Source organism: Ctenocephalides felis, unplaced genomic scaffold (assembly GCF_003426905.1).
Source record: "Ctenocephalides felis isolate EL2017-DRISC unplaced genomic scaffold, ASM342690v1 CF-g0.4_SCAFFOLD_00845, whole genome shotgun sequence".
NCBI classification, from domain to species: domain Eukaryota; kingdom Metazoa; phylum Arthropoda; class Insecta; order Siphonaptera; family Pulicidae; genus Ctenocephalides; species Ctenocephalides felis.
This window is the reverse complement of record NW_020536999.1, coordinates 83,677,684-83,693,073: the sequence shown is the minus strand read 5'-3', so window position 1 is coordinate 83,693,073 and position 15,390 is coordinate 83,677,684. Positions and strand designations below refer to the sequence as shown.

Genomic DNA, 15,390 nt, shown 5'->3' with positions numbered 1-15,390 from the left:
AAAAAATAGTTGCCTAATTGAAAAAGTGCTCCCGTCTAAACGCATTTGCAAATAATTCTGTGCGACATTTTCACTTATACTGTGCTTAGCTTGGCATTTTTCAATAGTTTTTACAAATTTGGAAAAGTGTTCCAGTACATAAACAGTCTGAACGCACTTGGGTAAACATTTGTTCCAGAGTGGCGCTTAGACTGTGCTTATCATGGGTAATTTTTTGAATTTTTAATCCAAAATTACAAAAATATTTTATGGAAAATAAAAAAGATGTAATAATTTTTTATCCTCAAAAGCAATTGTTTTGTCAATACGTTGCCGCCGATAAATTCACCGTTGAAATGTTTCAATGTTGTCCAACCTGATCCCATAAAACTTCGAGGTTAGAATTAAATAGAAATGTCGAAGTGTTTTATGAAATTGTGTTTTATATGCGAAAATAAAATAACAACAAATGTTAGCGTTAGTATTATATTGTATTTGAACAAAACATATTAATATATATATATATATATATATATATATATATATATATATAAAAGAAAGTCGTGATAATACTCCACTTATAACTCAAGAACGGCTGAACTGATTTAGCTGAAAATTGGCAGGAAGGTAGTTTAGAGGCAAGAAAAGGACATTGGATACTTTTCATTCCGTTCGGCTTGGAATAACGCAACGCAAATGACAGCTATGTAATTGATTATAATGACAGCTTTGTAATGATGTATGGATGACAATTTGATATTTGTAAGTTTTGTAAGTAATCAATAATAAAACTATTTCTATTAAATAAAAAATTAACAATTATAATGTAATGATAGAGCCATTATCCATTCGTATTAACAGTGAAGTGAACTATAAAACTGAAAATTTGTGTTTTTAGGTGAAGTGCAGTTGAATTAAAAATGCCGCGACCAAGACGATCGAATCTTTCCCGACAAAGTCGTAATGCAAGAAGAATGCGAAGAATTGCAAATAAAAGGACTGAAGAAGAAAAAGAAATTAAACGTAAACAGAACCGGGATCGTATGGCTCGACTTCGTGCTTCTCAATCACTAGAGCAAAGAGAAGAAGCCCGTGAAGCAGCTCAGTTGACAATGCAGAATCGTCGAACGAACAAGAGACACAGAGGTCAACAAGTTGATAATTTGCAACACAGAACAAGGTATTTATCAAGTGCTGATTTGAATCGAGCAGCCTTTCAATACGATTGCAGAAATGATTGCAGTTTGCATCCTAGCGTTTGCATTGGGGAAATGGACATACTTTGCCATCATTGTGGTGTATTAAGGTGCATATATTTTAAGTAAACGTTATTTAATCGTTTTATAAAATGTAATGTTAATTTTAAATTTTTTTATATCTTCACTTTAAAAGCTTACACCTGGAATGGCGCCTTTATTGTTTTTGTATTATCTTATTTGTTTTTACCGCTCATAAACCACATTCTTACAATGTATTAGTAAGTTTTCGACTTATTCAAAAAAATCTAGCAAAATATTACATGGTAAAACAATGTTTGCCAGGTCAGCTAGTTAATAATAAAACATTGATTGATATATATATATATATATATATATATATATATATACAGTAGAATCCGATTAGTATGACGCCGGATATATTGACAACCGCTTAATATGATGTACTCGCACTAGGAATTTGGTTTCCATTTAAAATTCCTTAAAAAAACAGCTGTCTAGTTGGATATATTGACATCGCTTACATTGACATGTCGCTTATAATGACCCATTTTTGCAAAAAAATATGTCCAATTATAATGACCGACAAGATTTTACATGATGTGGCCAAGTCTACGAAAGCAATTGGTATGTCTTTTGTGCACAATAGCACCAGGGACTGTTTTTACAATAAAATTATGTAAAGAAATCAATCAAAAATTACTGATTACTTACTTTAAAAAATCACATTTGTATGTTTATGGGTAGGGTAGACTAATTATTAATGGCCCACCACGGATATCTCATAAACAAATAAAATTAGATTTTTTTTAACGATTATATTTGATAGTAGAGGGCGAAAAATGTATAAATTCATAACCAGCCATCACCTTTATTCTTATGACTTTGCTATCAGAAGATAAGCAGCACATGACTGCGATAAAAAGGACCAGCTGAACCTTTACTTTGGCAAAGGTTTAAGCGTGTAAGCAATAAAATAGTAAAGTTTAAAAAAAAGCAATTTTACAAGAGATTAATTGAATAAATTGTTATTCCGGCTCTTCTGATGAATATTTCTGACTAATAGCAGATCAATGTAATGTACTGTGTTGTCTTTTTAACAAATGTACCCACAGAATTAATATTTTGCGTTGGTTCAATAATGTAGCGTAAAATGCCTTTTAAATTTAATAGATCTGTTCGCCCCCTGGTTGTTCCACTTTACCCCGTATGTGTAAATGGGTCAGATACCAAATGTTTAAAAAATAATAAAAAATATAATATTTATATAATTAGGAATTATGTACGTATGTATGTAAGTTTTTCTGAACATAGTTCGATAGATGCTTCTTTTATGTATGTTATGTGTTGTTCATTGGGTTTAGACAGTATAATTACCGTAAGTCAAATTGGACCGTTGTGCCCCGCCCTACCCTATGTCAATTTTATTTTATATTAAATTTTAATGTGTCATTTTTATTTTTAATTAAAACGTTTGTATAGGCTTTTCTTTTAAATTACTGAAACATGTAACAAATTGCATATTAAAAAGTTTTTCTTCAGTACGCTTTTAATGACGACCGGTTAGTATGACGAGATTTCGGCGTCCCTTCGACGTCGTACTAAGCGGATTCTACTGTATATATATATATATATATATATATATATATATATATATATATATGTTGACAGTGTTTAAATTTGATGTTGAAATGTATGATTCATTTCTTGAAGGGCGTAACATCAAGTGTAAAGATTTTTTTAAAACATCTTTGTTTTTCCATACGTTTCGACGTAAAATTCTACGTCATCATCAGTGGTTTTGAAGATTATTGTTTGGCTTTGAGCCTCGGATACACGAATATTTATGTATAATATTTTAATTATTAATTACTTTTTATTTCTTATTCCTTATAAAAAGGAAATTACTGACATTTGGTGCTTGTTTTCAATTATTAGTTTTTTACAAGCTGTATTAATATGTGAAAGTGATAATCTAAGAAATTCAAAACCACTGATGATGACGTAGAATTTACGTCGAAACCTATGGAAAAATAAAGATGTTTTAAAAAATTTTTACCTTATTTTTTTTTACTTGATATTACGCCCTCCAAGAAATTAATCATATATATATATATATATATATATATATATATATATATATATATATATATCGAAATTTTAAACCTTCCAGTTTGTGTGCAAGAACCAACAAAATGTCTGAAGGAGCAAACTCAAACCCAACAATTAAAATAGAACCTATTGAATATCCTCAAGTTAAACAAGAATTTGAAGATTATGATATATCAGAAGAATGTCCGGAAAACGAAGAATTACCTCTACAGCAATTTTTAAAATCTGAGGTAAAAATTGAGAAATAAATAATGCAAGAAGCAATTGAAAATCAATATGCAAAATCTTACAACTCCCTAGCCCATCATTTTTTTTATTAACTTCCCGTAGGGTAAGTTATAGTAATGGGCCAAAAATCAAAAATGAAAATTTTTGCATATTTTCACGTTTCAGGGTTTCTGAACATTTTGGCATAACTCAGAAAAAATTGATGTGTGTGTGTGCGGATACAAATTTTCGTCGACGATTTCGAGAACACGGATCAACCGATTTGAACGGTTCAAAATGCATTCGATTCCTATTGATAGGGAGATGTGCTAATTAGTTTTTGGCCAAGGCAGTTCCAGCCGTTACGGAGATACGGAGCAAAGAGTGCAGAAAATAGAAATTGAATTTTTGAGATAATGGAATATCCAATATGAAAGATCTAAAAAACATTCAATTTGTTATGACGGGGGGAAGCGGTGATTAGTTTTTGGCAAATGCAGGTTGAGCCATTTCGGATATACTGAGCTAAATGTGGAAAAAATGGTAGTTTTTAAGAGAACTAACATCAGATTTGAATGACTCAAAAAACTTTGCTTGTTTCAACAAACTAATTGCTTTTGGATTTTTTTTTTGTATATCGAAAATAATTCAGATTTTAATTTTAATTATGACTAAAGTTTTAAAGCTCACTCATATACTTTAAATAAATGATTTTAACTTTGCAATTTAGTTTATATAATTCTTATAAATAATAGATAATGTTATAGTATTTATAATAATCTTTTTGAAAACATTTAATATTTCTCGAACATTTCGTTACGCTGCGGGAAGTTCCAGCAATTTGCCTTGAGGCACAATGTCATACAACACTAGTTGACCTTTGTTTTTGATTTCTGTATCTTATATTGATAATTTTGTATTAAATAGTTGTGAAATTCTTTTAGCTGAATGATGAAACACATGTGGTCTCGAAACGTATAAACTAAAATAAATTTTATATTTTTTCGTTTTTTCTGTTTAATTGGATGTTTCTACTACCCTAATTTATGTCACTATAAATTTCAGAAGCTACATCTACTATAATAGTATACTATTTATTAGTAACCTAATAATATTTATCAACTCGAATATTCTCTTGATGAAAATATTTGTAATATAAGTCGCATTGAAATTATTAACTTTTTGCATAAGAAGTTGGTTTTCGAGAAAAAATCCGATTTGCTAATTGTATGTATTCTCGACGTTGCAAGTCATTCTAAATCGAATGAGACCAAATTTGGAAAAAGTATGTGAGCCGATTTTTTACCCTTAGTCGACGATTGCTTCCTCTCTCGGGAAGTTAAAAATAATGAAATATTTTAACATTAAATATTGTTACGAAACCCCCCCATCTGCAAATATATGTGTAAACTAGTGATGTGCCGACTCGAAAATTTTCTGATTCGAGTGATTCGAATCAGAAAAAAACCTGATTCGAATCAATTGGAATCAAGTTCATATATGAACAATTATAATTTAAGACAAGAAATAATATCACTTTAATAATTTTATAAGTGAACTAATTAATTTAGTAAGCAATTAATTCCAAAAAGTGCAGAGATTAATACATTTATATATATATATATATATATATATATATATATATATAATAATAATAAACTATCTACAAATATAACTAATATTTCAAATGAATTTACAGTAAAATATAACCAAATACTTCTCTATCCCTAAAGCATATAAAACAATATTCTTAATCTTATGCTGAACGAATGCATGTTTACATTATTGATTGTTTAGATCTAATCTAAACAGGGGGCTGAATCTAACGTCTTACGAATGACTTAAAATTCAATCCACTACTGTAAAGATTGATATTATTTCATTTGTGTGAATTTTGTATGTGTATGAAACTCGTTGTGTAGTTTATTTTGATAATATTTAAAATTTAAATCGCGTATTTATTATCTAAATGAGTTTTTGATATTTCATGAACAAATTTGCTCTCAGCGCTTAGTCAAAAACTAGTGAGGTGTATGGCATTGTGCCTTAAGGCAAATTGCTGGAACTTCCCGTACCGTAACAAAATTTTCGAGAAATATTGAATGTTTTCAAATAGATCATTATAAATATTGTAACATTGCCTAATATTTATAAGAATTATATAAACTGAATTGCAAAGTTAAACATATTTGTTTCAAGTACATTAGAACTTTTGCCAGAATTACGATTAAAATCTGAATTATTTTCGATATACAAAAAAAAAAAAAAGAAAAAAAAAATTTGGAACAAAATTTTTTTTAAAAAAATCAATCGTTTTGTTAAAACAAGCAGAAACTTCTTTGAATCATACAAATCAGACGCTTAGTTCTCACAAAAACTGCCATTTTTTGTCTATTTAGCTCTGTATCTCCGAAATGGCTAGGCCTGCCTACTCCAAAAACTAATAACCACTTTTTCCAATCATTACTAATTGAATGTTTTTTAGATCATTCAAATCGAATGCTCCGTTCTCTCAAAAACTCGATTTCTATTTTCTGCACTCCTTGCTCTTTATCTTCGCAACTGCTGGACCTGCCTTTGCCAAAAACTAATCAGCACATCTCCCTATCAATAGGAATCGTGTTTTTTGAACCATTCAAATCGGTTGATCCGTGCGCCCGAAAACGTGAACGAAAAATTGTATCCATACATACATACACACACACGCATACACACACACATACACACACACACACATACACACACATCCATTTTTTCTGAGGTATGCCAAAATGTTCAGAAACCTCCAAAACGTCGAGAAATGTAAAAATTTTCAATTTCGATTTCGGTCCATTACAATAACTTACTCTACGGGAAGTTAATAAACAAACACTCAAAACCCATACGCACTGCATCTCGATAAGTCGATACACTAAAACACAGACACATGTTTCGAACTCATATCGTTCAGGCCGCTTGAAATCGGAATGATTCAGTTTGAGTCATATGAACTCGGATGAATTCATATCGATTTGAAATCGGAATGATTCGCTTTGTGTCATATGAAGTCGGATGATATTGTTAGACAATGAATGCGGTTAAAGTCATATAAATTGGAGTCGGGTGATACATTTGAGCGTATTAAAGCCGTGTGACTCGCATGATTTAATTCAAGATTCATTTTTTATATTTATTATTATTATTTTTTATATTATCTTCTATATATATATATATATATATATATATAAATAAGTCGGGTTTTTCTTCCTGACGAAATAACTCCAGAACGCACGAACCGATTTCCACAATTTTGCATTCGTTGGAAAGGTCTCGGAAATGCAAATTGCTGGAACTTCACGCATCGTAATTAAAAATTCGAGTAAGGACATTAGTGAGAATTATCAGAATTATGCTTGGTTAAGTCAACAAGCAATTCTTGATATACACGCACTAAATTTCACCATTCAATCAAAAATTGCTGGCGATTTGGTGACATACCAATGATTCTGACTGGTCTTGCGTTTGATTTCAAACGATTGCAATTTTCAGTTCGCCTTGCGTTCGCAATAACAAGTCGCAAGGCCAATCGCTTAGTGTTTGCGGGATAAATTTCAAATAGATTATTTAGAAAATCATTGTTTTTCACATGGGCAGTTATACGTTGCCTGTTTACAAGTTGGAAAACCATTCGCTTTGTTTGTGTTAACGTCAGACCAAAAAACAAAAAATGTGGTTTACCAAAGAGCACTTCAATGAAACGGATAATTTACGGATTCACTTTAATTTACTTAGAGAAGTTCAACTAAAAAACACCTCATTTTTGTAATCGAAATAAATTCATTGCTGTTGTATAATAAAATCAAATTTTTCCTTTTCAAATATAAAACAAACAAAGAATTTTTTAATCTTTTTCACGAAACCATCTGGTGGTGAAACGGAGTTCGTCGGGTTTGCTAGTTATTTATATTATTATAATATTGAATTAAATTAAAACATTTTTTTTATATTTATGAAAATTTGTGTTCATACATGTTTTATCACAGTAAATATTTCGCGGCTTGATGCGAGTCGATTCGAATCAAGTAGAATCTGATTCGAATCAAGTCGTTAAATGCTTGATTCGAATGATTCGAATCACTTGATTCGACTTGGCACATCACTAGTGTAAACCATCCCTGATGAAGAGTGTGGAAGAGTCGGCAAGTGGAAGTAGTCGGATATAGGCCCTCAGGGGTGACAGTCGGAAGAATCCTTCTTAAGCGTTAGTCTCTAACAGTTGTTTTGGTAGTGATAGTAATAGCCCAAGAGTTCGATACAAGTCGAAGGGATGAGCACGGTGTTGTGCGCGAAGTGTTTTATAATTGATGTTGTGATAATGTAAGCAAGGAATGCTGTGGGGGACAGCGCATCGGAAGCTGTCCCCAAACCGAAAGTAAACTATTAGTTAAAATGTGACTAGTGTGTGATGTGAATCGGGAGCCCGAGTATGGACACGATAGACAATGGTACTTACAGAAAAGTCTAGATTCAAGATGTATAGTTCAGATTAAGATTAGGATAAGTATGTAAAAATGTGAGTATAAAATATTGTTTAGTTAAGTCATGAACAAAAGCCTCTCATTCGTAGTAGCTCTAATATTTAGTCTTTCAGCAGTACGGGATAAAAGATAGAAGCAATATTTTAGTAATAAATGATCGATAATTGAATGAATTGGAATAATCGGCAACTAGCAATAAAGTGAATCATAACAAAAGGGTTATAAATAAAAGAATCCTTAACAATATTTTTAACTTCTCGCAGAGTAAGTTATAGTAATTGCAAATAAATCGAAAATGAAAAACCGTTTCATAGGTTTCATAGAAAATTTGTACACACATGCATACATATACATTCATTTATTTTAAGGTATGTTAAAATGTTAATTTTGATTTTCATTTTTTGAACGATTACTATAACCTATTCTATGCATAGTTAATAAGTGAACAATAATAACAAATATTATTTATAACAAGTTTTAATTTTTATGTTATTTATATACATATGTACATAGTTAAATAAAAAACAATTTGATTTAAATAATAACACTCTATATTCATTTAATAACTTCTGACAGTAAACAATATTTGGTGAATAATATATAGTTAAATATTATATTTTATTAGTCAACACAAATATTTTCAAAGATATTTCATAAGCAATATTTACCAAACTGTTCTATACTGATGAGAACGTCTGCTAATTGTAACTTTAATGTCTTACTGTGTCTAAAATTATGAAAATTTAACCCTCTATTATAAATTGTTCTACAGTGCTACATTATAAACTGTTTTATATCGCTTTATTGATTGCGAAGCTGCAAATGTTTCATTGCATGCGGCTCATTAATGATTGCTTTCTTTAGAATGGACTAATTCATGTTGTTTTAAAATTTGTTTTAATCTGAATGCTTTATTGCATATCTTACATTTATGTGATCGTTCTCCAGTATGAATTGTTAGATGTAGGTTCAATGGTTGTTTTGCTATGAATGCTTTATTACATATTTCGCATTTGTAAGGACGTTCTTCGGTATGAATCTTTTTATGTTGACTCAAATTACCATTTGTTATAAATGTTTTAGTACATATTTCGCATTTGTAAGGACGTTCTTCCGTATGAATCTTTTTATGTTGACTTAAATTACCATTTGTTATAAATGCTTTATTACATATTTCACATTTGTAATGACGTTCTCTTGCATGAAATTTTTTATGCTGACCTAAACAATTATTTGTTGTAAATGCTTTATTACAGATTTTACATTTGTAAGAACGTTCTCCTGTATGAATCATTTTATGTCGATATAAAGTGCTAATTGTTGAGAAATTTTTATTGCAAATTTTACATTTCAAGGATTGTTTCAAGTTTAGGGTAGTTTTACGTTTTCCTAAAACTTTTTTAAATGATTTATTGCATTCATTTCTATTATCCACTAAATCACTTGACTCACCGACATTATCAATATTTTTGTTTTTACTGGTGTCTGCAACATGCTCATCAATCGGTTCATGCTTAACTTCTTCGTCAATTGTTACTTCAGATTTTAAAAATTGCTGTAGACATATTTCTTCATTATCTGCGTAAGAATTCTCATCGAAACGAGCTTCATCTTGATCATTAATTGTTTCTTTCTTGATTTCTTTGTCTATAGTGACTTCAGAATCTAAAAATCGCTGTTGACATATTTGTTCGTTTTCCATGTGAGATCCCTCGTCGAAACTTGTTTCATCTTGATCATCAACTTTTTCTTGTTTTATTTTTTTGTTTATTTTCATCTCAAATTCTGAAAATTGCTGTAAATATTTTACCTCGTTTTCTGAATATGTTTCTGGAGTAATGTCGTAATCATCAAGTTCTTGTTTAACTGGAGAATACTGCCTTGGTTCAATTTTAATTATTGGGTTTGAAATTGTTTCTTCGGACATTTTCGGCGCTAGTCGTTTTTCATAAACAAACTAACAGTAATTCATAAAAAATTAAGAAAGCTTTGAATTTGTATGATTTTCATCAGTGATAAATATATTCTATTAATTCTATATATATCTATATATTCAATTTATATGTTTTGCATCAATGATAAATATGTTTTAATATATCTATTAATGACTTTGACATTTCGATTTGAGTCTCACTTCGCATACGTTAGAGATCAGGTGTGACAACACTCGGTACGTTTCATTTATCATGGATATCATGGTATCATGGATAGTCGCAATCACAGATAAATAAGCATTTCAAAATTGGCACCATTCAAAAACTACAGCGTTTAATTTATTAGAACTTTTTACATACAAACCCTATAATACCTTAAAATATAAGATTTCAAATCAATTATAGGGTTTAAGCGCGATGTTGGGTTGAAATAAAATCAATTAAATTCTCTGTGGTAAATATGTAATTATGTAATCTATGACTTAAATGTTGCCGCCGATAAATTCGCCGTTGAAATGTTTTCAACGTTGTCCAACCTGATCCCATGAAACTTCGAGGTTAGAATTAAATAGAAATGTCAAAGTGTTTAATGAAATTGTGTTTTATATGCGAAAATAAATAACAACAAATGTTAGCCTTAGTATTGTATTGTATTTGAACAAAACATATTAATTAATAATAAAATATTTTAAAATTTCCAGTTTATGTGCGAGAACCAACAAAAGGCGAAGATGTCTGAAAGAACAAACTCAAACCCAACAATTAAAATTGAACCAATCGAATATCCTCAAGTTAAACAAGAATTTGATTATTGTCCACAAGTCAAACAAGAATTGGATTATTATGATATATCAGAAGAATGTCTGGAAAACGAAGAAATATCTCTTCAGCGATTTTTAAAATCAGAGGTAACTATTGATGAAGAAATAAAACAAGAAGCAATTGAAAACCACGATGAAAAACCTTATATATGTAATGAAGAAATCGGTTTTACAAGTAATTTAGTAAATAATATGAGCGAATCATCTGAAACAGTTTCAGGAAAACTTGAAACAACCGATATCTTGAAACCCCATAATGTATACATAAGAGAAAAATTTTTAAACCAAGATAAAATGATTCACTTTCTAGAAAGTCCTCATAAGTGCGAAATATGCAATAAGAGATTTACAAAGTTATGGAGATTAGAAAAACATATATCAACTCACACTGAACCAGGTTCTTATAGTTGTGAAATATGTAATAGAACATTTAAAACAACACAAAAATTAAACCGGCATACAAAGGCTCACACCGGAGAACGTCCTTATGAGTGCGAAATATGCAATAAGAGATTTACACAGTCATCAAATTTAAACAAACATTTATCAACTCATACTGGAGAACTTCCTTACAAATGTGAGACATGCAATAAAACATTCAAATTAAAACAAGGATTAATCCGTCATAAGATATTCCATTCCAGAGAACGCCCTCATAATTGTGAGACATGCAACAAAACATTTAAAACAGAACAAGCATTGAATCAGCATGCAACAATTCATGGCGGAGAATGCAATAAAAGATTTTCAAGGTTAGGTAATTTAGAATATCATTTATTACTGCATACTAAAGAATGCCCTTTTAGATGTGAGGCATGCGGCAAGATATTGGCATCAAATTATAGATTAAAACAACATAGAAGAATTCATACCGGAGAACGTCCTTACAGTTGTAAAATATGCAATAAAACATTTATTACAATAGAAGCTTTGAACTACCATGAAATAATCCGTACTGGAGAAGGTCCTTATAATTGTAAGACATGCAACAAAATATTTAAAAGCAAACAATGCTTAAAATATCACGAAATGCTACATATTGGAAAATGTACTTATATGTGCGATACATGCAATAAAATATTTGTAACAAAACATCAATTAAACCAACATAAAGTGATTCACACTGGAGAACGTCCATATAAATGTGGAATATGCAATAAAACATTTAATGGAAAGGATTCATTAAAGTGGCATGAAAGAAATCATACTAAAGAACGTTCTTATAATTGTGAAATATGCAATGAAACATTTAGAACAATGCAAGAATTAAGTCAACATGAAGTGATTCATTCTGGAGAAAGTTATTATAATTGTGAGATATGCAACGAAACATTTATAACAAAACTAGCATTAGACCTGCATAAAAAATTTTACCCTGAAGAACGCCTTATGAAGGTGAAAGATTTAATAAATATTTTGCACAACTACTGTTCATGAGAATAGCTTATAAAAACAAAAAGAAGTTCACTCCCTTATAAATGTGGAATATATAATGAAGGATTTATAGAATCAAATGATTTAAAACATTTGTTTGTGAGAATTGGCCAGGTAAATTTATTACAAATACATTTGTTATTAATTAAGTTATTAGTTTTTGTTAATTTAATTTACTTTATATATATTATTAGGGCAATTTATTATCCTTTATTTCAAGGACAATCATGTTTGTTCCTCGGTGTAAAATATGTAGTTGTTTAATATTAAAAATATAAATGTTTATTTCTACAGGATGCATTATTATCAATTTCCCATAGGGTAAGTTATTGTAACCGCAAAAAAATCTAAAATGAACATTTTTGTATATCTTTATGTTTCAAGGATTTCTGAACATTTTAGCATACCTTTGAAAAAAATGATGAATGTGTGGCGTGTGTTTGTACGTATGCTTGGAAACAATTTTTCAAGTTTTGAGAGTACGGATCAACCGATTAGAATAATTTAAAGAACTTTCGATTCGCATTGGTTGAGTAAATATTGGTTGAGAGAACGGCAGATCCGATTAGAATGATTCAAAGAACATTTAATTTGTATTGATTGAGTGAATAATTGATTACATTTTTGCAAAAAAAGGTCTAGCGGTTTCGGAGATACGAAGCAAAATGTGCAAAGAATAGCAGAATGTGCGAGGACAGCTCATCTGACTAGAGTGATTCAAAAAGTGTTCGTTTATGTAGTTTTTGTTCTTGTAAAAAAACTTGTAATAATTATTTTTAAATATTGATTATTTTTGTTTCCGAATGTTTAATTACGGTACGGGAAGTTCCAGCAATTTGCCTTAAGAAACAAAACCATGCAGAACTAGTTTAAAACTAATTTTAATGTCTCAAGTTTTCGTTTTTGTCTTGATTGATTTGCTGATTAATGACGCATGAAAATCGACGATGAACCGATTTCAAAAATTCAAAAGTCATTCGATGTATCTCGATAAGGACTAGCGTTTCTGAGTTTCGAGCGATAATCGGCCGAGCCGTTTCTTTGTAAATCTCAGAAAAGTGAAAAAAAAATTGTCTACGTTTTAGCTCGCAATTCTGAATCGATTTTGAAAGTTCAAAAACTGTTCGAAAGGTATTGGTTGGGAATCGACCTGATTAGTTTTTTGTAAAGATCGGCCGGGCCGTTTTCTTGTAATAAATTGTTTTCAAAAAAAAATTTCGACGATTTTTATGAATTTTTGTTTTGACGGTAGATACCATAGTCTTCATAGATCATACTAAAATTTTACGGTCCTACGACAAGTAGTTTAATTTTAAAAATTCGTCAAAGTTTTCAAAAATTAGTATCGTTTTTTGGCATTTGTCAGAATAAGACTTCTGATCGACGTTTTCTCAAAAACGTCTGAACTGATTTCAGAAATTTAAAAGCCATTTGATGTATCTCAATGAGAACAATCGTTCTTCAGTTTTGTGCGACAATCTGTCAAGCCGTTACTTTGAAATTTGGAAAAAAGTGTTCACTTTTCGTCCACATTTAAGCTCATATTACCGAATCGATTCTAAACTAGTTGGTATTAGTATTTTGCCTTGAGGCAAGTTACATGGACTTTTTGATATGTGTAATTAATCGACTTAATCAATAAATGAGTGATTAAAAGTATTCCGAGTGGATTTATTACACTTAATTGAAAACGAACACTTGACGTGTTCGTTCGGGGTATTTTTTAAAAATAAATATTCAAAAATCAATAAATTTTATAATTGAACCAGTTTCCGTAAGACTTTAATGGTTTAGTATGCTCATTAAGACCAAGTACTCTATCGTTATACCAAGTAAATCGTCTAATTTTAATTTTAACAAATGTCAAAAGAACTACTCATTTTCTCAAACTTATATGAATTTTTAAAATTTAACTACTTGTCGTAAGGCCGTAATATTACAGTAAGTTCTATAAAACCATGATATATATCGCTAAAAAAAATTCCATAAAAATCGGCTTAATTTTTTCTTACAACAGTTAATTACAAGAAAACAGCTCGGTAGATTTTCACCTAAAACTAATCCGTATCATTCCAAACTAATATCTTTCGAACAGTTTTTGATTTTTTTAAATCGATCCGGTACTATGAGTTTAAATGTGGACGAAAAGCTTAACACTTTTTTCCAAATTTCAAAGGAAAGGCTCAGTCGATCGTCGCACAAAACTGACAAGCGATAGTCCTCATTGAGACACATCAAATGGCTTTTAAATATTTGAAATCAGTTCAGGCGTTTTTATAGTAATCGCAAAAAAATCGAAAATGAAATTTTTTATATATCTTTACGTTTCAGAGGTTTCTGAATATTTTGGCATACCTAAGAAAAAATGGATGTATGTGTGTGTGTGTGTATGTGTGTGTGTGTGTGTATGTGTGTGCGGATACAAATTTTCGTCAACGATTTCGGGAACACGGATGAAGCGATTTGAATAATTCAAGAAACATTCGATTCGTATTGATAATGAGACGTGCTGATTAGTTATTGACAAAGGCAGCCGAAGATATGATATGAAGATATGGGGCAAAAAGTGCCAAAAACGGTAACTCAGTTTTTAAGAGAATGGAGCGTCCGATTTGAATAATTTATAAAACATTTTACTTGTATTAACAAAATGAAGAACTGATCAAAGTTTAATGAAGGCAGGTCTAGCGGTTTCGGAAATCTAGTGAAAAAAGAAAAAAAATGCCATCTGGCGGTCAAAAATGATCATTAGACATATGCACATCAAATTATCAGATATTTTATAGAGATTTTAACAATTAGTATAAATTTTGTTTGCATTCCTATGGGTTCCGTACCAATGCTTATCCGTTAGACGGCGGCGAGGCGCTTACGCTCTTCGATATTTCGTCTCTATGCAGTTAAAGCAGTGCGAATGTTCTGAAAAAAAGTTCAGGATTTCCAAAGTATTTCTTCAAAATTTTCTTCAAAAAGTCTTTTTTTTAAAAAAAAAAATTTTTGTCAAAAATTTATAGTTTCTCAAAAATCTAATTTTTCAGAGTAATTTTTTTTAAAAATGTTTCAAAAATAATTTTTGGTACGGGAAGTTTCAGCAATTTGCCTTAAGGCGCGATGCCATACACTACTAGTTTATTGATTAAGTCGATTATTTACACATATCGGGAAGTTC

At 30.2% G+C, this 15,390-nt stretch overlaps 1 protein-coding gene across 3 annotated transcripts; it reads left to right on the top strand.

The window, feature by feature from the left end:
- Positions 1 to 577: 577 nt before the first annotated feature.
- Positions 578 to 12,329, top strand: LOC113376563 (zinc finger protein 345-like). Of its 3 annotated transcripts, XM_026616544.1 has the most exons (5): positions 578 to 750; positions 878 to 1,285; positions 3,370 to 3,538; positions 10,668 to 11,539; positions 11,594 to 12,329. In XM_026616544.1, the coding sequence occupies exons 2-5, from the start codon at positions 900 to 902 to the stop codon at positions 12,222 to 12,224; spliced, it is 2,058 nt and encodes a 685-aa protein (XP_026472329.1). In that variant the 5' UTR covers positions 578 to 750; positions 878 to 899; the 3' UTR covers positions 12,225 to 12,329. The 3 variants fall into 3 exon arrangements, with proteins under 3 accessions (XP_026472329.1, XP_026472321.1, XP_026472312.1); XM_026616536.1 differs by having other exon boundaries at positions 578 to 741; positions 10,668 to 12,329; XM_026616527.1 differs by having other exon boundaries at positions 10,668 to 12,329.
- The last annotated feature ends 3,061 nt before the right edge of the window (positions 12,330 to 15,390 follow it).